The 26,248-nt window shown below is 43.4% G+C and overlaps 1 protein-coding gene across 1 annotated transcript in view; it reads left to right on the forward strand.

Annotated features, from left to right (window-relative positions):
- The window catches only part of PKD1 (polycystin 1, transient receptor potential channel interacting), a 73,348-nt gene that overhangs the window by 36,417 nt on the left and 10,683 nt on the right, over window positions 1–26,248 (forward strand). The window contains exons 6-29 of the mRNA XM_075284679.1: window positions 349–563; window positions 852–967; window positions 1,929–2,055; window positions 3,876–4,132; window positions 4,365–5,135; window positions 6,351–6,482; window positions 6,594–6,769; window positions 6,845–6,978; window positions 7,388–11,001; window positions 11,226–11,375; window positions 13,447–13,590; window positions 13,783–14,062; window positions 14,143–14,356; window positions 14,442–14,601; window positions 14,798–14,944; window positions 15,049–15,193; window positions 19,472–20,074; window positions 20,848–21,004; window positions 21,095–21,347; window positions 21,737–21,932; window positions 22,107–22,277; window positions 23,906–24,049; window positions 24,127–24,337; window positions 26,096–26,222. Of these exons, the coding sequence (XP_075140780.1) occupies window positions 349–563; window positions 852–967; window positions 1,929–2,055; window positions 3,876–4,132; window positions 4,365–5,135; window positions 6,351–6,482; window positions 6,594–6,769; window positions 6,845–6,978; window positions 7,388–11,001; window positions 11,226–11,375; window positions 13,447–13,590; window positions 13,783–14,062; window positions 14,143–14,356; window positions 14,442–14,601; window positions 14,798–14,944; window positions 15,049–15,193; window positions 19,472–20,074; window positions 20,848–21,004; window positions 21,095–21,347; window positions 21,737–21,932; window positions 22,107–22,277; window positions 23,906–24,049; window positions 24,127–24,337; window positions 26,096–26,222 (8,644 nt within the window). The remainder of the gene's footprint in view (window positions 1–348; window positions 564–851; window positions 968–1,928; window positions 2,056–3,875; window positions 4,133–4,364; window positions 5,136–6,350; window positions 6,483–6,593; window positions 6,770–6,844; window positions 6,979–7,387; window positions 11,002–11,225; window positions 11,376–13,446; window positions 13,591–13,782; window positions 14,063–14,142; window positions 14,357–14,441; window positions 14,602–14,797; window positions 14,945–15,048; window positions 15,194–19,471; window positions 20,075–20,847; window positions 21,005–21,094; window positions 21,348–21,736; window positions 21,933–22,106; window positions 22,278–23,905; window positions 24,050–24,126; window positions 24,338–26,095; window positions 26,223–26,248) is intronic.

The raw sequence follows: 26,248 nt of genomic DNA on the forward strand, positions 1-26,248 counted from the left end.
AGATTTAATTACTTCTTATATAGGGCAGAGGGTTATTTTTCGATCCTTTCCACCCCTTGACTCGAGGTTTTGCATTATTAATGGTTACGCCCCCGAGGATCAATTTTATCATTGATTGTCAATCTAACAGCTACCGTCTCAACTTCAGAGGCCGAGGTTGGGGGAATGTCCTAGAACCCAGGCCTTGGGCTTTGGCCTTAGACGTAACTCTTTGCCTCTGTCTCCAGTGGAGCCCAAATTTATCTCATTCACACAGGGACCAATATAATAGGAAATGAATTACTATCGCTTTGTCTTCCCTGGTATTATTGTGACATTAATGCCATCTTCTCCTTGTTATTCCATAAGTGGTCTGGAGGTGTGGATCGGATTCAATGACACCAGAAGTGCAGAATCCCTCCCTGCGGGGAAGCGCTTTGACCTGGAGAGCTGCCAGAACTGGCTCCCGGGGGAACCTGAACCATCCCAGGCAGATCGCTGTGTGAGAATGGGACCTAATGGGGTGTGTAACACCGACCTGTGCAGCTCCAAACACAGCTATGTGTGTGAATACAAGCCACAAGGTACATATTGTTCAGCGCTTCTGGATATCTTTTGCATTTTTTACATTTTCCTGTAATACAATATGTACAAGTGTTCCTATGATGAGAACATCCTCATGGGGGATGTCACTGCCAGGAGCCCCATAACCAGAGGAAGCAATCAACAAGTCCCGTGAAGAATCCTTACATGACCATTCAGTAGGTGTCCCCGGGGGCTACAGAGGGGCTTAACCATGCGGGTTGTCTAAGGATCAGTTGCCGTCTCTATGGACATATTTTCATCGATGTTCTTGTTGCCTTTGGTTCCAGCTCTGACTCTGAACGCAGAATACTTTGTGGTCGGATCTTCTGTCTTTGACACAAATTGGCCATTGCAGAACTTGTCAAGAGAGGAGAACGTGTCGTCCCCTTATGGGGAGGTGGAGGTAGGTACCAAACTGTGTATCTGAGTCTGATATACTACATCATCCTCTCCTACTGCTCAGCCTGTGTCTTACTTGTGAACCAGGAGGCCCAGGATGAGCAGTCGTGAATGCCTGTCCTCTATGAAGTGAAGAAATATTAGAATATATGAGAATATATGTTCATCTGTAAATCTCGGTGACTTTACTTTTGGATACAAAGATTCCACTTGTCAAAATATACTGTATTGTGGAAAGATTTTAGGCAGGTGTCGAAAATGCTGCTTTTGGAAATAGAAGGGTTAATAGTAAAAAAAATTTGTCCATAAACAAAATGAAGTGAATAAAGAAAAGAGAATTGTAAATCCCATCAATATTTGGTGCGACCTTTCCCCTTCGGTGGACGTGATGTTATGGCCCCCACAGATATAGCCCTGATCTCAGCATCATCCAGTCTGTCTGGGATGTCATAAAGAGACAGACAGATTGGAGCAAGCAACATCCACAGAAGATCTGTGCTTTGTTCTTCAAGATGGCGGCAGGAACAACCTCCCTGCTGAATTTTGGCTTGAGAAGAACTGATGGTAGACAAAGGTCACACCAGATATTGATGGGATTTACATTTCCCTCTTTTTAATTTGCTTAATTTTGTTAATTGACAAAAATAAACTATTAACCCTTCTCTTACCGCGCAGAATTTCTTCCTATTCCTGTCTTAAACTTTTGCACAGTTCTGTAAAAGATCTGAACAAGACACTGAATAAGGAGGGAATGCTGGAAGATTTCAGCACTGCAGCATGTAAAGTTGTGAATGCAGCTGGGAAGTATATCACAGACTGTAACTCGGTACAAAGGGAATTATCTCTGTGTGTAGATGAAATATGAGAACAGGTGAACATACGCACTAACAGGCTCAGTAATATACGCCGCCATCTGTATGCTTCATCTGTTCTCTGTACTAACCTCTGTTTCTTCATTGTATCAGGTGCTCATCTTCCCTGAGTTCAGGTTTGCGCAGAAAGTCTATTTATCAGCTCTAGAATTTGTGACTGAGGATCTGGAAGAGTCCGTCCAAATGAAGTTCCAAGTATACACCCCGAGCAAAGTGCAAGGTAAGAGATGAACCAAGGGTCCCCCAATATAGAGAAGTCATCAGAGACAGTTTGTAGTGAAGACAACCCCTATACTTCTTATTAGTGTGTATGGACATCCTAGAGGAGGAGACCCACTCTGGACCCCCTCTATGAACCAGAACAGAGATCTGGCACTCTCGAACCGTCATTGGACAACCATCCATCTGTATCCATAGTCTGCAGTGGCTTGTCTGTGATATCTAGCGATCATGAGAACGTGGGATTGAAAGTCTCCTTAAAGCCTCCTTGTGAATGGAGCACCAATGCACTTGCCTGAACGGGGCTTCATTCACTTCTCTGGGGCTATTGGCACTGCCAGAAATGACAGTCCTGGCAGCCCCATAGAAGTGAATGGAGCGCTGGTCATTCAAGTGCATTGGTGCTCAGTTCACAAGAAGGTTTTAGGAAGACTCTTTGTCCCCGGTTCCCTGATCCCTGGGCAAACCAGTGGTGAGACCCCTACAGTCTGACACTAATCCCCTTTCCTGTGGATAGGGAATAAATGTCCTTAACAGCACTGCCCCTTTAACTAGATTTGTGGTGCTATTCTTAAAAGGTTCCTGTCGCTTGAGGTTTGGACCCAAAACTTCATGGTCTATGTTGTGTGTTATATGAAATACTTCTTTTTTTTATGGGACAGTAAATACCTCTCTGACACCGACACCGACTCTGTCACCTGGTCACAGGCCCAACTCCTTATAGCTGACCTCACTCGTCCATGCCAAGGATTGAGCAGCTTTCCTCCACAGAACTAGTTTTTAATCTTCTAGTATCTCCTGAAGAGCTGCGTCAACCCAGATGCCCACCGACAAACTGTATAACCTATATCATGGTTCATGAGGTTAGGACTTATGGCTTCCATGATGTCACGCTCGGGACTCTCACGTCAATAGTCATGCAAGGGGTTAATTGGAAATGTGCTAGAGATTAACTCCTTACTAGCCCTGGCTCTCCTGTTTATTTTGTTATTCTGCTTTCTTATGGCTAAGGGCATTGGCACAAGCCTCTGGTTAAATATATATATATAGTAGTCTTTCATTAGTATACCGTATACATATCTGATATTGGACGCCAGTGGATCTTTTTTATCCGTGCACCTGCGTGTGAAGGAAAGGAGATACTGATTTTGGCTGACAGTAGACCTGAGCAACTTTATCCAAATGCAGAGTAGCTGGAAATTCTGGAAAATTGACCAAAGTATGTGGAAACCAAGGAAACTGCATATAAACACAAAAATAACAATCCTGTTTTTTTTTTTTGGTGTGGAAGCGATTATTTGCATTTTTGGGAGAGTCCATACTGACTTTGCCAGGGTGCGGGGTATACCACGGTGCCTGTAGTATAATCATATGGCTAAATCTGGGGCACAGCATTCATTGTAGATCCAGTGTAGTCATTTCTAAGGTGTAGGTTAAGGGAAGTGTTAACCCTTTAGACTTAATGCAGAATTTGTCATAGACGGATCCAGGTTGACTATAGACTGTGTTGACTTGGTGAGTCAGTATATGACGGTTTCTCTTCGGACTGTGACTATACATAGACTTTCTTTATCCTGTCTTCATCGCTGTATAACATTTGACTTCATGCCCATGTTGTGCCATCGACTAGGTGCTGTCTAGACAAGGGCTAAAAAGAAGCAGGATCATCTTGCACTTCCTTGTAAGGGAAACGTTATCCCTAGTCGTCTGTACTTAGTAGCTGTAAGGACAAATCTTGATAGTCATCATATTGTGTCTTACTGGGTCACTTTTCTCAGTGTTTCAGTCTCTAATTCTTAAGACCCTGTTTTCTTTCTCCAGATTGTCCAGTTAAATCTACCACCTCCACTACTACCCCCCTGCCCAGCAACGAGAGCCTACCCAAGTGTGAGGAAGATCTGGAGTCCCCGAACTACACAGACAGCGGCTTACCGGTGGAGAGCGGCTGCTTCCCTGCCAACGAATCCTCCATCTCTGCCACCATATTGTCAACCCAGTCCAATACTAGTCTTCCTAACTTCATCCTCTTGAAGGAATATCTCTTCGTAATACCTCCAGGAAACGCCACTCAGTATCTGGTAATGTGTCCAGACTTTGCTCTTCGTCTTCTTCTTCAGGTCTTCATTGTGATGTTCCTCTGCTATTCCTCACAAAATTTTAGAATATTTAAGACAGAAGAGTGGTTGTCACTTTTCATCTTTCCTCCTGTTTTAAGGCTACATTCACTCTGGTGTATATTTTGGGTCTTTTTTTTATTGTGACGGATCCTATTCATTTGCAAAATGTAATAGATTCCCGTTGACTTTTTAGGCCTCTCTTGTGGATGTGAGCGTTGAGGTGTTACCAGGCTCCCTCCTTGTGGTCCAGCATGACGCTCCACCCAAGAAGCTTCTACATTGCCACTCTTCTAGATCTTACCACGTTATTCGGCAGGAGAATTGGATGGAATGTATTCCTGGAGATCTTCTTGGAGAATCGACAGTCAACAGGACAGTTGAAAACTGGCCCAGTAAAGTAGATGGTGCAGTGTCTTGCTCCATTAGAGTCGTTGGCACCACTGAAGAAAGTTCTCTACTTTTTAGCCATCAGCCAAATGGTGGTCTTCGGCATCCTGGAAGATATACTGTTGTGACCCGGTTCACCAACCAGTTGTTTGAAGCTACTCGTTCTTGTACCTTCACTGTGGTGTCACCGGTTTCAGGCTTGACCGTGGTCTACCCAGTCCTACAAGAAGAGATCTATTATGTTCCTGTCAATTATACTGTCCTGGTCCTTAAACTTCACACTGGATCTAATGCAACGGCGCATTGGGTTGGCACCAACCAGAGCTGGAGCTTTGGGCAATCCTGTCCTCCAGTGATGTCCACTCGCACCACGGAGTGTGATGCAGGCCGGGGGGATGTTTCTTTTGCCGAGATCAATCTTCAGGGTCTTGGAAAAGGAGTCGTGGAAGTTGTGATTTTAGTACAAAACGAGATAAGCTCAGAGAACAGAACAATCCAAGTAAAAATGGAGGAACCCATCAGAGGACTGAGCATAAGACCGTACGCCCAGGAGAGGGTTCTGGTCAATACACGGGTGGTAGGTTGCATTGCTATGTATATTTTGTGTCCAGCCCTTTATGAGGTTGTCTAGATAAGAAACCTTATCCTACAAGTAGATAGTGCTGTAGACGATCTATATCTAAAGACTGGAAAACCCCTTTAATTATTTGTACCAGTCATGACTAATAGAGACACAGGACTTGTTATGGCGACCATTGACCGGTCTGGTAAATTGTTGTGAAGTTACTGAATTCAGAGTTCTGCTGAGCAGGTGGGTTGTGAATCACCAAAGCGTTCAGATACTGTAGTTTATTATCGTCAATGATGCAGAAACCGCAGTCGGTGACTGGCAGCCAAGCCGCTTGTGCAGTGTTTTCTCGTCTCTCCTTCTATCCGGTTTCCCAGAGCGGTCCCACCATGTGCGGCCGTTATGTTGAAATCTACAACCTGCTTTAATAGGTTACACTGATTTCTTAAGATGGAGCTTCCTCCAGCCTAGAACCACCTTATTGTGTCGTATAAAGATCTACCCCATAATATTGTGTTATTCTTCAGGTCGAAATGATGACCCCTGTGATGTGATCTCTTTATATGAATGCGATACATATAATTTCCAGTGGATTTCAGCCCCATATACATGCATGCTTGGCTCAGCTGCGCATTCATCTGTTCTCAATAGAAAGGGGAATAAGCCACTGCCAGAATATTATTGAGAACAAAAGGAATGGGCATATCAAAGTTTAACATCTCCGAACCTTCTTTTCCTTGACATCGGCCATATGGGAAAAGTTTGGTCTACCCTCTGTAGGTTAGGTGGTCATCCAGTCCAGCTAAATTGGCAGGTTCAGCCAACGTTCCTCTAATGTGTATGGCCGACTTAAGGCTAGGGCCACGTGATTCCCAGTTGGATGTTAAAGTCGCACGTTGGTGACAGTTGCCATAGCCTATAGCTGTAGTTTGGTCATCCTGTACTGTCAGACCTCTTAGGCACACTACGGGTCTATCATAGGGGCTCTAAAGTACAGACCACCCCAAAAATACCTGAGTCTCCTGTTGACCATATATTATAGTACATTGGCCACCATGGTCATGTGACATGATGGTTGCCCATTTCTGATAACCTGATCGTTCTGTTTAGGTAGTTTCCGCTATTCTAAAGGTTCATACATCGCTATTCATACATCTATGTGAAGTGCGTTTTTCTCCCACGTGTCGTATGTCATGGATCTCACCATGTTCTTATGTCTTACAGAACAATTGTGCAACCGTAGAGTCTGGATCAGATGTGGTGTTCAAATGGACCGTGGATGACCGCTCGTCTTTCACCTACTCCTTCACTGCCTTCAATGTCATTTACCAGATGGCGGGGGTGTACAAGATGACGGTATGGGGCTTTCTTTCATACTTTTATACAGTCGGCTGTAGAAATCCCTTTTTCAGCCTTTTGCCTCTCTGCACCCCTTGCCATATAGTAAAGGTGTGTTGTCCTCCACAGCTGACCGCCTCCAACCACGTCAGCAGCGCCTTCATAATCTACAACGTCACGGTAGAGAATATGAACCCAATGCAAAATCTTCAGCTCAGTGGAGTCCCAAGCATCGTGACCCAGAATGCCTTGCAAGAGCTCTCGGCCAGCATCTTACTGGACTCTGCTGTTGAGGTCACGTTCAGGTAAGTCTCCCTATAGTGTGCTCCAGGAGGGCAGGCTTGGACCCTTACGTCGCATTAACGTGTTGTCCCTTCTAGGTGGATATTTGGGGATGGAGCACAAGAAGATTATCATTTTAAGCCTCCATATAACCAATCCTTCCCAGTTCCTAATCCATCTGTCCATATGGTGCTTATAGAGAATAACATCACCCACACCTACCAAGAGTCCGGTGAGATATCTGCCTTCTTACATCTATAAGATCTAACGTTACGCTATATTATATTATGTTGTATTATATTGTGTAGCTGATATCGCAGAGTTTTTATGGTATGTTCACCTAATTTGGAATGGATTTGAAGGCGGCCTTCCACTTCCGAAAACTGTCCCAAATCTGCCTTCCATCACCTTGGCAAATGCTACAGCTCTACAATACAATTGTGTATGGATTTCTCTTGTAGCAGCTCATTTAGGGATTTGCTAGGGAGAATTTTACAGCCTGTTTTCTAATAAAAGGAAGTTAGATAGGTTAATTAGTTATATTACAAAATTGTTCACCGAACAACCCCTGACGCAATAACAAAAACGCATTCATTTTTTTTTTTGTAAATTGACAACAATTTTGCAATTTTATTTTCCAGGAGAATACAATTTCACCCTGACAGTCTTCAACACCTATGAGAACATGTCGCAGGTGATACCGCTGCAGGTCCAAGCTTGGTTGACCAATTTAACCATCGTTACTGATGCTCCAGTCTTGGTCAGCGAAAAATCAGTCCTCTTCCAAGTAATCCCCGAGCCCTCACCGTTTGGCGTCCTCTACACCTGGGACTTAGGCGATGGCACGTTCTACTTCAATATCAGTGAGACAGTGCTGAATCACACGTATGACACCACCGGGACCTACAATGTCACTGTGTTTGCTGTCAACAACATCAGTGAGATAGAGGCAAAGAAGACCGTCCATGTTTACGAGGAGATAACCGGACTGGTGGTGTCATCCGATGAACCAACCGAGAGAGGCTTGCAAACCTTTATCAATGCTTCGGTAGAAACTGGGGACAATATCACATGGAGGTTCAACATGGGCGATGAGTATATATTTGAGGGTAATGAGCCTATGATAAACCATACGTATTGCAAAGATGGAAATTACACCGTGAACATAACCGCTAGCAATGCTGTCAACTCCTTGTCCGAGCTTCTTCAAGTCCGTGTCTATGTCCTACAGGTTCTTAAAATAGAGCCCTCCACTTGCATCCTTGAAAATGCAAACGTCACCCTGACGGCGTATGTCACCGGGGACTATGAACATTATATCTTTAACTGGACATTTGGCAATAGTTCTTCAGGCATTACCATTTATGGGAACCCCTCCGTAGAGTATGACTTCTCAACTTCAGGAATATTCCCACTTTCCCTCATACTCTCCAGCCATGTGAACAAGGCCTATTATTACACCAATGTTTGTATTGAGCCTGAAATAGTCAATGTCACCTTGTTCCCGGCTCAACAGTATGTAAGCCTTGGCAACGATAGTCATTTCCAAGTCATTGTCTTCCCCGCCTATCAGTACCGTTACACGTGGGACTTTGGGGCGAATGGTTCGAGAAATAATGGTGGGACAGAGGTCCACTACCTGTACAAAGTCCCTGGTGTGTATCAAGTCATGGTGTCTGTCTACAACAATGTCTCTTTCCATAATGGAACTGCGTTGGTAGATGTCCAAGAACCCATTGGGACCATCAAAATTGAACACAATGGGACACAGTTTTTGGAATTGGATCAAATATACTTATTTTCAGCTGTGGGAAGTGGGACAAAAGTTCAGTACCATTGGGATTTTGGAGATGGGTTCACAAATGAAGGACAGTCAGTCGCTTATAGTTATAACACCACAGGGAGCTTTACCATCAGCCTAAATGGATTCAATGGCGTAAGTAGCAGTAGGGTCCATATGAATGTAACAGTCAAGACCCGAATACATGGCCTAACCATGAGCGCCACCAGGACTGTGGTGCCTCTGAATGGTTCCGTCACCTTCTCGGCTTTCATCCAATCAGGTGATGATATCCGATATTCATGGATACTTTGTGATCGTTGTTCTCCCATATTTTGTAATTCCACCATCTCGTACACTTTCCGCTCCATCGGAACGTTTAACGTCATTGTGACAGCTGAGAATGAGCTTGGTTCCCTTCAGGATAGCATTATTATATATGTATTACAGACCATTGAAGGACTTCAAATTACCACAGGAGACTTGGTCAACGATTGTTGTTTCCCGACCAACAAGAGCCTACCTCTACAGGCCACCATCAAAGATGGGACCAATATTTCGTACAGTTGGTTTATCTTGAAGAATGACAGTCTTATTCAGAGTGGCGCCGGCAAAACCTATCAGTTCTTGAGTACGGAACCCGAAACGTATACCATTGTTCTGAGAGCAGTCAATATGTTGGGAAACGCAACTGTCCGGATCAGCGTGGTGTTTGTGGAAACTCTTAGCCAAATACATCTTTTGGCATCTCCTAATCCAGCTGCTCTTAACACAACAGTCAACATCAGTATGAGTTTAGGCAGTGGGTCTGGAGTGATGTACACCTGGTACCTGGAAGAAAGTGTGGTTTGGTTCACTTATAAGTCATACATCTTGTATAATTTTCAGAGCCCTGGTCCAAAGGAAGTTCTTGCTGTCGCCAACAACACTCTGGGCTCGGTCAACTCAACTATCACAGTCTTTGTTCAAGAACCAGTTGAGGGATTATCCATCATAAGCTTGGACCATAAGGGAGATTATGTGCCCACAGGAACTATCTTGTGCCTTACCAGCAGTATTCAGCGTGGTTCAAATGTATCGTGGACCTGGAATATTCCTGGTGGCTCCATCAATGGAAAGGTGGCCATTGTTCCCTTTGAGGTAGCTGGATTCTACACGGTCAGTCTCAACGCCTCAAACGACGTTAGTTGGGAAATTGCTCACAAAAACATCACTGTGCAAGACAAAATTCAAGGTCTAAAACTTCACGTCAGCAAGATGGTGGTGGAACCTGGGGAGTTGGTCACCTTCAACATCACTTTGTCTTCTGGTTCTTCCGTAAGCTATGAGCTGACCATAAATGGAGACTTTTCCATTGTTCTTAATGGCAGTAGTTACACGTATGAGTTTACCAAAATTGGTGGCTATCCGGTGACTGTGGTGGCACATAACCAAGTGAGTGAAGAACGATACACGGTCATGATATCCGTGCTTGAAGCTATACAGAACTTGAAACTTGTAAATTGTTGTGAAGTGGCCATACCAGCCAGGTTTGAGAAGAATTTCAGAGCAGAAGTCAGTCATGGCTCTCTGGTTGCCTACACTTGGCTTTTTGATTTGCAGGGGCACCCTCCCACTAGCTTAGCAGGCCCAAATGTGACTTACATCCCAGTGGGTGCTGGTACCCTCACCATATACATCAGTGCATCTAATGCCCTGGGGAGTCAGAACATCTCAAAGGTTATAAAAGTCCAAGAACTGATTGTTGGACTCGAATTGATTCCGGTCAATGCGTTTGTGAACAGAAGTGTAACTTTTAATGCCGTTGTTCTTCCGAATCCTCTGGATGTTAGATTTGAATGGACCTTCGGAGATAATACACCCCCTTTGGTGACTTATTCTGAATTTCCGAACCATACTTACCATGCCCCTGGAGAATTTCAGGTTAAGGTCAATGCCTCTAATCTAATCAGCTTTTGGTTCTCTGAAATGACTGTGACCACTCGGATCCTTCAATGTGAAGAACCAGAAGTCCAGCTGGAGCTGCCTACTCAAGTGATCATGAGAAGGTCCCAGAAGAACTATATCGAGGCCGAGATCAATCTCCGTGGCTGCATTAGCTACCAAACCAAACACCTATGGGAGATATACAAAGCAACTAGTTGTCTACATTACCATGAGTCCGACAAGGTCCACCTTCTGAATGTTGATATGAGCCGACCTCAGTTGGTAGTGCCCAAGCTGGCTCTCGAGATTGGAGACTATTGCTTTGGGTTCTCTGTGTCCTTTGGAGACACACCATTGTCTAGAAGCAGTTATGCCAATGTCACAATGTTACCAAGCAAATTGGTGCCAATCATCGATGGAGGATCCTATAGAGTTTGGTCAAGTGGCCGGGATTTAATATTGGATGGGAAGAAGTCTTATGACCCAAACCTGGAAGAAGAAGAGCAGACTCCCCTCTCCTATAAGTGGTCATGTACAACACTGACGAAGGTAAAATGTCTGATTTTTGTTATTATTTTCCTTTCTTCTTGTAGTATCTACAATTCCCGATCATTATGCTGTCTATTAGTACGCTATGCTACATTCAGAGATCTACTGCTTTATAGACATTGCACCGACTGCTGCCTCACCTCTGCCCTGCCCTCACAGTTACGTAGAGATTATGTGCCGCAGTACTCATCGAATGACACAGATATTTGTATCCTCTGGTTTAGAATTTACAAAGTGCTACGTGTAACTCAGAGGTCACCTCCGAACTGGGCGAAATGTTCATACACAAATCAAAGCTGGAGCCAGATGTGGAGTACACGTTCTTTCTGACCGTCAGTAAACCCGGCAGACATTCTGAGTCCACCAACCAAACGGTGAGTGACTAAAAAGATTGGGAGAGGGTGTTAATGTTCTTTGATAGATTGCAGAATTATAGTATATTCTTGTACATAGGAGGTAGTATTATAGTAGTTATATTCTTGTACATAGGAGCAGTATTATAGTAGTTATATTCTTGTACATAGGAGTAGTATTATAGTAGTTATATTCTTGTACATAGGAGATAGTATTATAGTAGTTATATTCTTGTACATAGGAGTAGTATTATAGTAGTTATATTCTTGTACATAGGGGGCAGTATTATAGTAGTTATATTCTTGTACATAGGAGCAGTATTATAGTAGTTATATTCTTGTACATAGGAGTAGTATTATAGTAGTTATATTCTTGTACATAGGAGATAGTATTATAGTAGTTATATTCTTGTACATAGGAGTAGTATTATAGTAGTTATATTCTTGTACATAGGGGGCAGTATTATAGTAGTTATATTCTTGTACATAGGAGTAGTATTATAGTAGTTATATTCTTGTACATAGGAGCAGTATTATAGTAGTTATATTCTTGTACATAGGAGTAGTATTATAGTAGTTATATTCTTGTACATAGGAGTAGTATTATAGTAGTTATATTCTTGTACATAGGAGTAGTATTATAGTAGTTATATTCTTGTACATAGGGGGCAGTATTATAGTAGTTATATTCTTGTACATAGGAGCAGTATTATAGTAGTTATATTCTTGTACATAGGAGTAGTATTATAGTAGTTATATTCTTGTACATAGGAGATAGTATTATAGTAGTTATATTCTTGTACATAGGAGTAGTATTATAGTAGTTATATTCTTGTACATAGGGGGCAGTATTATAGTAGTTATATTCTTGTACATAGGAGCAGTATTATAGTAGTTATATTCTTGTACATAGGAGTAGTATTATAGTAGTTATATTCTTGTACATAGGAGATAGTATTATAGTAGTTATATTCTTGTACATAGGAGTAGTATTATAGTAGTTATATTCTTGTACATAGGGGGCAGTATTATAGTAGTTATATTCTTGTACATAGGAGCAGTATTATAGTAGTTATATTCTTGTACATAGGAGTAGTATTATAGTAGTTATATTCTTGTACATAGGAGATAGTATTATAGTAGTTATATTCTTGTACATAGGAGTAGTATTATAGTAGTTATATTCTTGTACATAGGGGGCAGTATTATAGTAGTTATATTCTTGTACATAGGAGTAGTATTATAGTAGTTATATTCTTGTACATAGGAGCAGTATTATAGTAGTTATATTCTTGTACATAGGAGTAGTATTATAGTAGTTATATTCTTGTACATAGGAGTAGTATTATAGTAGTTATATTCTTGTACATAGGAGTAGTATTATAGTAGTTATATTCTTGTACATAGGAGTAGTATTATAGTAGTTATATTCTTGTACATAGGAGCAGTATTATAGTAGTTATATTCTTGTACATAGGAGCAGTATTATAGTAGTTATATTCTTGTACATAGGAGCAGTATTATAGTAGTTATATTCTTGTACATAGGGGCAGTATTATAGTAGTTATATTCTTGTACATAGGAGTAGTATTATAGTAGTTATATTCTTGTACATAGGGGCAGTATTATAGTAGTTATATTCTTGTACATAGGGGCAGTATTATAGTAGTTATATTCTTGTACATAGGAGCAGTATTATAGTAGTTATATTCTTGTACATAGGAGCAGTATTATAGTAGTTATATTCTTGTACATAGGGGCAGTATTATAGTAGTTATATTCTTGTACATAGGGGCAGTATTATAGTAGTTATATTCTTGTACATAGGGGCAGTATTATAGTAGTTATATTCTTGTACATAGGGGCAGTATTATAGTAGTTTTATTCTTGTACATAGGAGCAGTATTATAGTAGTTATATTCTTGTACATAGGGGCAGTATTATTGTGGTAATTGCTGATTCAGATAAGATGTTCTACTAACTATATAGCAAAAATTATGTGACATTTGATGTAATATGTAGTCTTGGGCCCTGGTTTGATGGATCTTAGTTACACTCTTAGTATTTAGATGCGCTGTCTCTTTTCTTGCAGGTATTAATTAAGAGAGGCCGCGTTCCCATTGTGTCTTTGAAGTGTGTATCCTGCAAGGCGCAGTCTGTGTATGAAGTGAGCGCTAGCTCCTATGTTTACCTGGAAGGCTCCTGCACGAACTGTCAGGATGATGCGAGGTCTGGGGTAAGACGTGCACTCTGCAGGAATCTGACTTATGTAAGGATCTTAGACATGCCCTGTGTCATAGAGCCCTTGTCATGGCCCCAATAGTAGGTTTCACCTCCCCATCTGTGTATATCTATAATGTACAGTCCTTTCATACCCTTTTTGGTATCACATGCCATCTTTTAGTTACAGACTTGTCTCTCCCGGCAGAGATGGACAGCTCAGAGCTTCAGCAACAAGACCTTAATCCTCAATGCCAGCACCACAACCACAGGAGACCGAGAGCTGAACCTGGTCCTCAGACAGGGAGTGTTAAAAGACGGAGAGGGGTACAAGTTCACCCTGCATGTCAGTGATCCCAGCATGGAGGAAGAGGGGTTTGCTTCCATTGATCTGCTCCCCAATAGTCCACCCTCTGGAGGAACCTGCAGAATCTTTCCTAATAGGACCATACATGCTCTAACGGATCCAGTCCACTTTGAGTGCACAGGTCAGGACCTTCTGTACCGGGCACACACCTACATAGCCCTGATGTAACCTCATTTATTACAGTTGTGATGGTCTTTGTAGGATGGAGAGATACGGAAGATGAGGTGTCCCTAGTCTTCATCCTGAGAGCTAAGCGTTGCCGTGGTGGCCACTGCGATGACTTCTGGGTATACAAGGGCAGCCGCTCAGAACACATCACTTTCCTTCCTGTCGGCTACCAGGAGTCCAACTTCGTGGTGGAAGTTTCTATACTTGTGCAGGACCAGCAGGGGGCGACAGCAGTGGGCTTAAACCGGTAAGTGGATCCAGCAAAGTCACTTATGAGGTGAGGTTTTTTGAACTAACTGTGTAATCTTTCCAAACGTCTCTGTCTGATGCAGCACCCTGGAAATTTTGATGCCCGTCCTCCCTGACGGATACCTCACCTATGCAGACTGGTTACGTAACCTCACAAAGTCTCACTTGCCGGGTTTATTGAAGCAGGGAGACCCCCAGCATGTGGCCGAGTACTCCTTGACTCTCATTACCGTTCTTAATGAGGTATGTAATTTCCCTGCAGCGCCACCACAGGGTTAATAAAGCATTACACAATTTCTATTGCCATCTAATGCTTTACTACCTTGAGTCCTCCACAAAAAGAGATGCTCTTAGTAGCCAAAATTTCCTAACATGGTGTTTGAAACTAAGTTTTTTAGACATCCCCTTTAAATTTATTTATTTTTTTTAATTCTGTCAGTATGAACATGTCATGAGCAAGCAAGAAGAGGCGAGCGAGCAGAACCTGGTGGATGTGCGTAATACGATAACCGATGCCCTCATATCTCTGAAAGTGAACACGGTGGATGATATACGACAGATTGCGGCAGCACTAGCGCAGTGTACGGTAAGTAGGGGAAGTACAAGGGTACTGGTTAGAATGACCGTGCCACCTTCATGTTGCTGCATTATATGTGACTTAACCAAGACCACCGTCCCCTTTGTCTTCAGGTGGCCAGCAAGGAGTTGGCATGTGCATCTTGTCAGCGAAAAACACTCAGCAAGTTGGGAGCCATGATGTCTATCTTGCAGAATGAAACCACTCAAGGGATGATGACCCCGACCACCATTGCAGATAACATACTGAACATAATGGGTAAGATAGGTCCTGTCATAGAACTGTCTTTCTGGACTTCTTGTGTCTACCGGTGGGTCACAGCTCTGTGCGCTTAGGGCTCATTCACATGGCAGAACCTGCCTCTGATTTTAATGGTGTCTTCCTATGTGGCCTTTGTATCCCTGTGCCGCATATAGCTATGACCCTGATTGATAGTTATTGGGCCATGGAAACCTGTCACAGTGACGCAACTCTATGGTTAGGATCAGTGGCGTAACTAGGAATGGCGGGGCCCCGTGGCGAACTTTTGACATGGGCCCCCCCCCAACCAACACCGACGCTGAAGACCTCGACTGACCCCCTCCTCCGCACTCTCTTAGTAAGCCCTGCACACAGTATTATAGCCCATAGTGGCCCCTGCACACAGTATTATGTCCCATAGTGGCCCCTGCACACAGTATTATGTCCCATAGTGGCCCCTGCACACAGTATTATGTCCCATAGTGGACACCCATAAACAATTATTATACTCTGGGGTCTGAAAATAATCGGAGACCTGGGGGAGTAAAAACATAAAAAAATTACTGTTTCTTACCTGTCCCCCGGCTCCTACGCTGTCTTCTCCGCTGCAGTCCTTGTTCTATGACGTCAGATGTCACATGACCCGTGAAGCAGGCCGGGTTCATGTGACGTCAGATGTCAGACAAGAAGGAAGGAGGCCTGGCAGGATCATGGAGAGGTAAGTAACTATGTTTGTTACGTTCCCTTACCTCTCCCAGTCCACCAATCATTATACTCGGGGGTCTACAAAGACCCCCGAGTATAATGATAGCAGCGGTAGCGGCTGTCACCGGGCCCCTAATGTCCCGGGCCCTGTGGCAGCTGCCTCCGCTGCTATGGCGGTAGTTACGCCCCTGGTTAGGATTATGACGGCTTGCCTTGCTGCATGTAACATTATCTGTGTCCTTTTGGTAAGAATTATCTGTTAGGACATTTTTTTCGAGAACGAAAAGATTGGGAAACAATGTTGTAGGATAAGGACATGTTGGGTCCTCCAGGATGAGAGACGCTCTTTGTCAGGGCCCCCCCACTGTCGCTAATAGATGAGGGGCCCGACTAGGAGACCCCGTCTCTATTACCCCCCCTCACAAGGTCACAGGTAAGCAGATCAGCCATACCTCCGCCGCACTGACATCCTATGTCGGAGCCCTGGAATATTATCAGACTTTTTCCCACTTAATGATGGTAATTGTTGAAATGTAAAATAAAAATGAGCGATTTCTTGCATTACTGAAGCTCTTTGGTTTCTTAACAACAGCCCCGAAGACTCCGACGAGCGTTTAATGACGGAAATAGCGATATTTCCATTTGAGATACAAGGAAGCGGTCTCTGGGGAAATGATTTTTACTGGCGATGAAGGACGAGTTTCTTTCATGTGATAATTTTTTTGCTATTTCTTCAGGCTGATGTGATTTACATGGTGCGATCAGATCTCTAGGCAAACAAACAATTAGAAAATGCTGCAGGAGTCGTCATAAATAATCGTAAAATCGTAGAGGAAGAGTTTTCCCGCAGACGGATAATTACACGGGAGGAATGGGATGATAGAAAGACCTTTTAATAATGTCACGGGGCTGAAATGGGAAGGGGGGGGAAACAAGGTGCCGATGAGTTATGAGTCTCTATTGTGCTGCCGGAGCTCCTGGAGGAAAGGAATTTACAGTGACAAGACTGTTAAGGGCTTCCATAGCTACAGGGAGAGATCCATCATCATCTGTGCGACGGCATTGTGTAATCCTTGGCCAGAACTGCCAGACGTACTGCATTCTAGACCGTCCATTCTATATATGTATTCATCTGAGCACGCAGATGCAGTCTTGGAATAGAAAAGACGACTTTCTTCCAAAGACAGCGCCACACTTGTGCAGAGGCTGTATGGGGTATTGCATTTCAACTCGATTCACTTTAGTTGAGCCAAGCTGCAATACCAGTCACAACCTATGGACAGGAGTGGTGCTGTGTCTGAAACATGAAGCATCCATGTTTTTAAACGTTCAATAAATTTTGCATTAATCAACAGTACAAGCAAATATAAGAAGTCTTCTAATACATCTTCTCATAGCTAAGTGCTACTTCCGCCTCATGTCAGAGTCTGTTCCTCCCCTCCTCCTAGGTTTCTTACTTGGACTATATAGAAATACTATATTGATATGTACGTCATGACATCGGCTGTCACTTCTAATGTAGAATATATTAATATTGTATAAATATGATAACATCTTATGACCAACTGATAAAACCAATTGCAATCAGTAAAGACACATCTCAGATTTAGGCAAGAAAATTTAGGAAAATATATTTCATATTATTTAACATTCCCTGGTAAACAAATGGAGTAGAGGGGTCAATGTCACTACCTGGTATGCTAGGAAGATAAAGGGGGTTATTTGCAAAAAATGTCCAATTAGGGCACTAATAGAGCATTATAGTGTATAGGGGGTGCTAATGGGACATTATACTGTATAGGGGGTGCTAATGGGACATTATAGTGTATAGGGGGGCACTAATGGGGCATCATAGTGTATAGGGGGCACAGATGGGGTATTATACTGTATAGGGGGCACTAATGGGACATTATACTGTATAGGGGGCACTAATGGGACATTATAGCGTATAGGGGTTGCTAATGTCTCATTATACTGTGTGTGGGATTACTACTGAAGTATTATAATATGTGGCAGGCACTAATGGAGCATTTTTCTGTAAAGGGGGCACAAATGGGGTATTATACTGTATAGGGTACATATATGGGGCTTTATACTCTATAGGGGGCACAGATGAGATATTACATTGTATAGGGTACATAGATGGCACATTATACTGTATCGGGGGCACAGATGGGGTATTATACTGCATAGGGTACATCGACGAGGCATTATACTGTATAGTCGGCACAGATAGGGTATTATACTGTATAGGGGGCACAGATGGGGTATTATACTGTATAGGGTACATAGACGGGGCATTATACTGTGTAGTCGGCACAGATAGGGTATTATACTCTATAGGGGGCACAGATGAGGTATTACATTGTATCGGGTACATAGACGGCACATTATATTGTATAGGGGGCACAGATGGGGTATTATACTGCATAGGGTACATCGACGAGGCATTATACTGTATAGTCGGCACAGATAGGGTATTATACTGTATAGGTGGCACAGATGGGGTATTATACTGTATAGGATACAAAGACGGGGCATTATACTGTGTAGTCGGCACAGATAGGGTATTATACTGTATAGGGTACATAGATGGGACATTATGCTGTAAAGGGGGCACAGATGGGACATTATACTGTGTAGGGGGCACAGATGGGGCATTATACTGTATAGGGGGAACAGATGGGGCATTATACTGTATAGGATACATAGATGGGGCATTATACTGTATAGGGGGCACAGATGGGGCATTATACTGTATAGGGTACATAGATGGGGCATTATACTGTATAGGGGGCACAGATGGGACATTATACTGTATAGGGTACATAGATGGGGCATTATACTGTATAGGGGGCACAGATGGGGCATTATACTGTATAGGGTACATAGATGGGGCATTATACTGTATAGGGGGCACAGATGGGTCATTACACTATATAGGTGTGCGTAGATAGATACTGCAATACATAACTGGAATTGTATGTTGGACAGATCTGTGCACATGATGCAGAATATATAGAGAAATATATCCATACTGATTATCAGAAGAACAAAGCCATGACAGTTCAGTGTGAATTGTGACCCAATAATGTATAAAATACTTTCCATTTAGATTCCTTGTAGTTACAGATATTTAAAGGGATTATCTGAGAGGTATATACTAATGATCTGTTCTTTATGATAGGTCATCAGTATCACATCAGTGGGAGTCGGACCCCTGGGACCCCCACATATCAGCTGTGTAAGGAGGCCGCAATGTTCAGGCGGCCTCTTCACTGACTACCAAGTAGTGCCTATGGTAGTCGCTGTGCTTGGTGTTGCATCTCAGCCCTGATCACTTGAACGGGCCTGAGCTTCTGTTGTACCATGTGACTGAATGTGAATGTGACACCACAAAAGGGGTTCGACCACAATATACCCCCATCAGATACTGATACGCTATCCTCTTGGAAAATCCCTTTAAGAGCAAGAGCCATTGTCTGGTCATTTACAGACATGGGGGAAACTTAAACTGCGCCATCTATAGATATGTCCCTGTTTCTATGTCCTTTGGGCTGTCGACTTAAACTGATTTAATTTCGCTTGCAGGAGACGTCATCCATCTTGTCAACACCAAGTCCTCTGTCCACAGAGGAGGGAAGCTGTGTGATGTCCTCAACAACGGTACCGTCGCCTCTGAGGCTTACAATCTTTCTTCTGATCTCATGAGGATTTTGATGAAGTCCAGGGTACTGAACGAGGAGCCATTGACCCTGCAGGGTGGGGAGATCTTGGCCCAGGGCAAACGCTCGGATCCTCTCAACCTGCTGTGCTATAGTAACAGGACCGGCTGCCAGTTCTTCATTCCACAAGGATTTAATAGCACCTTCCCCGACCTCACAGACATCATCCAGGTCATGTTCCAGGTGGACTCTAATCCCTACCCCTTTGGGTACATCAGTAACTACACCGTGTCCACCAAGGTGGCATCTATGGAGTTCCAGACTAGTAATGGCAGCCAGATCCCGGTGGAGAGCTTGGATTCGGAAAAGGCCATCACTGTCAGCGTCGCCAATAACACTGGTGTCGGTAACATTACAGCGGGTGTGGCCCATGTTCAGAGCCGGCGCTCGGTGAAAGTGGACCTGGAGGCAGAGAGTAGCAACGAGAACGCCGGACTACACATACGGATCACGTACACCGCGCAGGATGGTGAGCAAACGATACTACATTTCAAGGGATTTTCCAGATGTTCCATATTGATAACCTACCTGTAGAATAGGTCATGAGTCTCTGATCGTGGGGGGTACTGCATCTGGGACCCCCACAGATCTTCTGCTTGGAGCAGCGGCAATACTTGGGTGAGCGCCACCTTTGCCTCACAGGTCAGTGATATCATGCTCATTTGTCACGTAACCTATTTGTAGCTCAGTCCTATTCAAATGAATGGGGCTGAGCTGCAATACCAAACACAGCCACTATACAATATATAGTTTGCTTAGTATCCAGTGAAGAGCGTATAGCACTCACCTGATGGGGGACTGGGCATTGAACCCCCATAATTACATGTTGAGAACCTATTCTAACTCTTTGAAACCTCCTTAAAGGGAAAAACACCAGTAAATCTCAACCCTTAAAGGGAATGTCCACCATTTTGTTTTTAAATATAAACATGTTTAATATTCTGTCCTGATTAATTCCTTAATATATCTTTATAACAGTCAGAACTCCATTATGCAGTAGCCGTACAATTGTAAAGTTTTGACTACTTGTAGTTACCACTAGAGGGAGCTTTTTGTCTCAGTTTATACATTGAGCCTGAGCATGCAGCAAGCTCCCTCTAGTGGTGGCTGTGGTAGGCAGCATGTTACCCTTACATATATGACTCCGGTGCTGTAGAGCGGTCTGTCCAGGGGTGGTCACAGTTAAAGGCATGCTTTGTTTTTTTTCATATAGTGTATTTTTATTTTGCTTTTTGTTTCCAGAGAGATACAAGGACAGTGAACCTGAGCCGTACATCTCCGTGTATCTACATGAGAGCGGCCATCCCAACCAGTACAACTATAGCGACATGAAGCAGATCAGCGAGCACTTCATGTCAGGAGATGACCACAAGCTCTACACCTTCTTCATAGCCCCCTCGTAAGAGATTAGTCGTGACAGGGTTAACGGGTGCCATCTTGTCATGTGTCTCCGGATATATAAACCTTCATATCAATATGTCTTTTTCAGCGATGGAAACCTGACCAGACGTTACTACCTGAACATCACTAACCATTACATGTGGTCTCCGGTGGACGTGACGGTGGGCCTATACACCTCCCTGTGTCAGTACTTCGATGGTAATGAGATGAAATGGAAGACAGAGGGCGTTGTACCCCTAGAAGATACCAGGCCGGACCAAGCCGTGTGTCTTACCCAACATCTCACGGCATTCGGTGCCAGCCTCTTCGTCCCACCTCACTCGGTCAACTTTATCTACCCTGTAAGTAGGCCGTCTCCAGAAATATGGTGATTGGATCCCTTATAGAAACGTGATCACTGGGAATCCTGGGACCATAACTGACCATGAGAGTGGGGGGCTCCAAGTCTCATGTATGAATGGAGTGGTAGTGAACATGGGTGACTACTGGTCTAATCATTTCTATGGATGGCCAAATAAAGCCAATGGTCCATGTAATAGAAGTGAATGGAGTGGTGGTTGTAGACATTTACTACCTCTCTATTCACACAGGGACCTACATGTCCAATATATATATATATATATATATATATATATATATATATATATATATATATATGACCTTTCAGATCCCTGGTACTGTATAACCTTCATATACTAAGAATCGTCTCTTCCTTGCTCTCTTGTTTCAGCCTCCTCCTCCCGGTATTAACTACATTGTCCTGCTCACATGCGCCGTCTGCTTCGCTACCTACTCTGTGGCCACCATTATTGTCCACAAACTAGACTTGCTGGACGTCAGTAAGGCCAGAGTTATTCCGTTCTGCGGGAAAGCTGGATTCTATAAATACGAGGTTTTGGTGAAGACAGGATGGGGTCGAGGATCTGGTGAGTCGTCTTTAAGTGTCTGTAGACATGAGTGCCTGTCTATGAGTGTGTCTACTTGAGTACAGCTACATTTGTATGTCTACACGTATGAGTGCAGGTACATGAGTGTACACGTGTTACGATGTAATCTAACCTTCCACATACGTCCTCAATGTCTGCTCTCCTCCCGCACAGGCACCACCGCTCATGTTGGCATCAGTCTGTACGGAGTGGACAGTAAAAGTGGCCACCGGCATCTAGATGGGGAGAATACCTTCCGCAGGAACAGTGTGGACATCTTCCAGATAGCAACAGAGAAGAACTTGGGAAACGTTTGGAAAATCCGTCTGTGGCACGATAATAAGGGTGAGCGGGTTATCTGTTACTGTAACGTCAGCATGTTGTCGTAGTCAGACCAGATCCTAAAGTGGTTGTGCCACCAAAGACACAGGATAGAAGATAAGTGCCAGGTCACTGGTGGTCCAGCTTTGTAGCACAACCCCTTTAAATCTGGCTATAGAGATGGCTATAGGCAGGAAGCCCCCTTTAATGATACCCCTGTGCCCTGATGTAACATGTTTACTTGCACTGGGCACAGTCACTGCATTATGGTAAATCCCTGTGTACATGAGACGACCGTCCAGCAGTAATATCCGCCTCCTCTGTTTAGGCTTCTGTACACACGTAATGAGCAGAGAGATGGATTTCCGTGTACAGGAGGCTGTTCAAATATTTATCAACAATCAATTTCTGTCCGCGCTTTGCTCATTTGCGCGAGGTAATTGTCGTTAAAGACGCTCGTAACCGTTTCATTCCAAACCATAATCATTTTATGCAAATGAACTTTTAGTTAATTGGTTGCTGGTGTGTAGATGAACACTGCCATCTGGTGGTAGAATTGGAAACTCAGGGATTGTTACCGTATAAAGGGCAATACTTTGCTGAAAATATGTATTCCAGAGATCATGATCTTCTGATATGTGAGGGGTGTGTGTGACACAATCATATACTCACTGATATCTGAGATCACCACTGATTTCCAGGTCTATATTAAATCCCTTAGCACTTGACATCAATCTCAACTTTTCGATATTTTGTGATTTTTAATCCACTTTATGTATTTTCCTTAAAGAGGACCTTTCACCATCTCGACCTCCTTTTCATCCTCTAGTAGGCAGCTCTCCACTGATTGTAGCACAGTTGGAATTTTTTCTCTAGCCCCCACCCTTCATGAGCAATCATTGCTGTTAGTTTTGGTGCCTGATATGTTAACTAGGCTCCCTAATGTCAAGTGGGTGGTGGAAGGCTGGTGCAGACATGGTGGTGTGATTCAGGTCACTGTCTGTGTCTATTTGCACTCACCTTCCCTGGGTTGTGGCGTGACTCGAGGCTCCGATCAGAGTTGTGTATCACGCCCCCATTTGCCTGCTGTTGCCTGAAACCACCCTCTTACCATTAGGGAGTCTAGTTAGCATTTCAGGCATCAAGACTAACTGCACTAATTGCTTGGGAACGGTGGGGACTAGAGAGAAAATTCCAACTGCACTGGAATAAGTGGAAAGATGGCTATTAAAGGATGACAAGAGCTAGGGTTTGTGGAGGAGATGGAGGGTCCTCTGTAAATACTGCAGCCCTCTGTGGGATGTATACATCATCAGCACAATATCACCCTCCAACCTTAGGCTATATGTAGATGACTAAGTGTGCAGCCCAAGGCTCTTCCGATACTTTGTTCCGTTCCGATATTTTATAACACTTGCTTTATATATATCAGAATGGATTGAAGCATCAGAACACAAGTTAGAAGAACCTCAGAGAGTCCATGAGGCCTTAAAGTCTCCTTGTGCTGCTTTCTCCAATGCTGTGTGAGGTGATCTTCGCGTAACAATAGAGTTGTACTCTGGGCTGTATCTTGTCGGGTGACGGTTAATGCAGGGGGTGATGGAGACTTGGGTGATGATTTAGGTTCCCTGATAATGTATATCTTTGGACAGGCCTCAGCCCCTCTTGGTACGTGCAGCACGTCATCATCAAGGACCTCCAGCGCAGTAAGAACTACTTCTTCCTGGTCAATGACTGGCTATCTGTAGGACAGGAGGAGAGCGGTCGTCGGGTGGAGAAGGAAATCTTTGCAGCCAGTGAGTAATTTTCGTCTTTTAATCAATTCTCTATGCTCTTAGCCAGGTTATCACTATACACCTCTTGTGTTAATCAGGTGAGACTGAGTTGAAGAGATTTTCCCGCATCTTCATGGCTGAACTCCAGCGAGGAGTCTCTGAGAAACATGTCTGGCTATCCATGTGGGACCGACCTCCCCGAAGTCGCTTCACCCGCGTCCAGAGAGCCACCTGCTGCGCTCTTCTTATATTCCTCTTCCTATGTGCCAACGCCGTGTGGTATGGTGTGGTGGGAGATAAGAATCATGGGTAAGGGAATATTATGTGTATGTATACTGCTGCTCCTTATTGAAGTGCCCCAATCCACAAATAGCCCCCGGTATGTCAGAAAATCTTCATTTACATTTTATATCTAGAATTAATCTACACACATTGAATGGATACGTTACATCACTTACGCTGTGCTATTATACTCCAGACACAGACACTTTGTATATACATTACATTACTTATCCTGTATTATACTCCAGAGCTGCACTCACTATTCTGCTGGTACAGTCACTGTGTACATACATTACATTACTTATCCTGTATTATACCCCAGAGCTGCACTCACTATTCTGCTGGTGCAGTCACTGTGTACATACATTATATTACTTATCCTGTATTATACTCCAGAGCTGCGCTCACTATTCTGCTGGTGCAGTCACTGTGTACATACATTACATTACTTATCCTGTATTATACTCCAGAGCTGCGCTCACTATTCTGATAGTACAGTCACTGTGTACATACATTACTTATCCTGTATTATACTCCAGAGCTGTGCTCACTATTCTGCTGGTACAGACACTGTGTACATACATTACATTACTTATCCTGTATTATACTCCAGAGCTGCGCTCACTATTCTGATAGTACAGTCACTGTGTACATACATTACATTACTTATCCTGTATTATACTCCAGAGCCGCGCTCACTATTCTGCTGGTACAGTCACTGTGTACATACATTACATTACTTATCCTGTATTATACTCCAGAGCTGCGCTCACTATTCTGCTGGTACAGTCACTGTGTACATACATTACTTATCCTGTATTATACTCCAGAGCCGCGCTCACTATTCTGCTGGTACAGTCACTGTGTACATTACATTACTTATCCTGTATTATACTCCAGAGCTGCGCTCACTATTCTGCTGGTACAGTCACTGTGTACATACATTACATTACTTATCCTGTATTATACTCCAGAGCTGCACTCACTATTCTGCTGGTACAGTCACTGTGTACATACATTACATTACTTATCCTGTATTATACTCCAGAGCTGCGCTCACTATTCTGCTGGTGCAGTCACTGTGTACATACATTACATTACTTATCCTGTATTATACTCCAGAGCTGCGCTCACTATTCTGCTGGTACAGTCACTGTGTACATACATTACATTACTTATCCTGTATTATACTCCAGAGCTGCACTCACTATTCTGCTGGTACAGTCACTGTGTACATACATTACATTACTTATCCTGTATTATACCCCAGAGCTGCGCTCACTATTCTGCTGGTGCAGTCACTGTGTACATACATTACATTACTTATCCTGTATTATACTCCAGAGCTGCGCTCACTATTCTGCTGGTACAGTCACTGTGTACATACATTACATTACTTATCCTGTATTATACTCCAGAGCTGTACTCACTATTCTGCTGGTGCAGTCACTGTGTACATACATTACATTACTTATCCTGTATTATACTCCAGAGCTGCGCTCACTATTCTGCTGGTGCAGTCACTGTGTACATACATTACATTACTTATCCTGTATTATACTCCGGAGCTGCGCTCACTATTCTGCTGGTACAGTCACTGTGTACATACATTACATTACTTATCCTGTACTGATCCTGAGTTACATCCTGTAGTATACTGCAGAATTGTGATTGCAGCTCTGAAGTATAAAGCAGGCTATGCATTACATTTGTTAAGTATATATTCGGTATATAAATGTGAATCATAAATCCTAGATGTCTAAATGAGAATTTCTGATTTTCCAGGGATAGGGCCGTGTCAGAGTCTGTTACCCTCAGTGTGGACTCGGTGGCTGTGGGCCTGGTGACCAGCGTCTTGGTGTATCCCATTTACCTGATCATTCTGTACCTGTTCAGACGAGCCCGTAGTAAGGTGAGCCTCCTGCCGGCCAATGGACC

Source organism: Leptodactylus fuscus, chromosome 8 (assembly GCF_031893055.1).
Source record: "Leptodactylus fuscus isolate aLepFus1 chromosome 8, aLepFus1.hap2, whole genome shotgun sequence".
NCBI lineage: Eukaryota > Metazoa > Chordata > Amphibia > Anura > Leptodactylidae > Leptodactylus > Leptodactylus fuscus.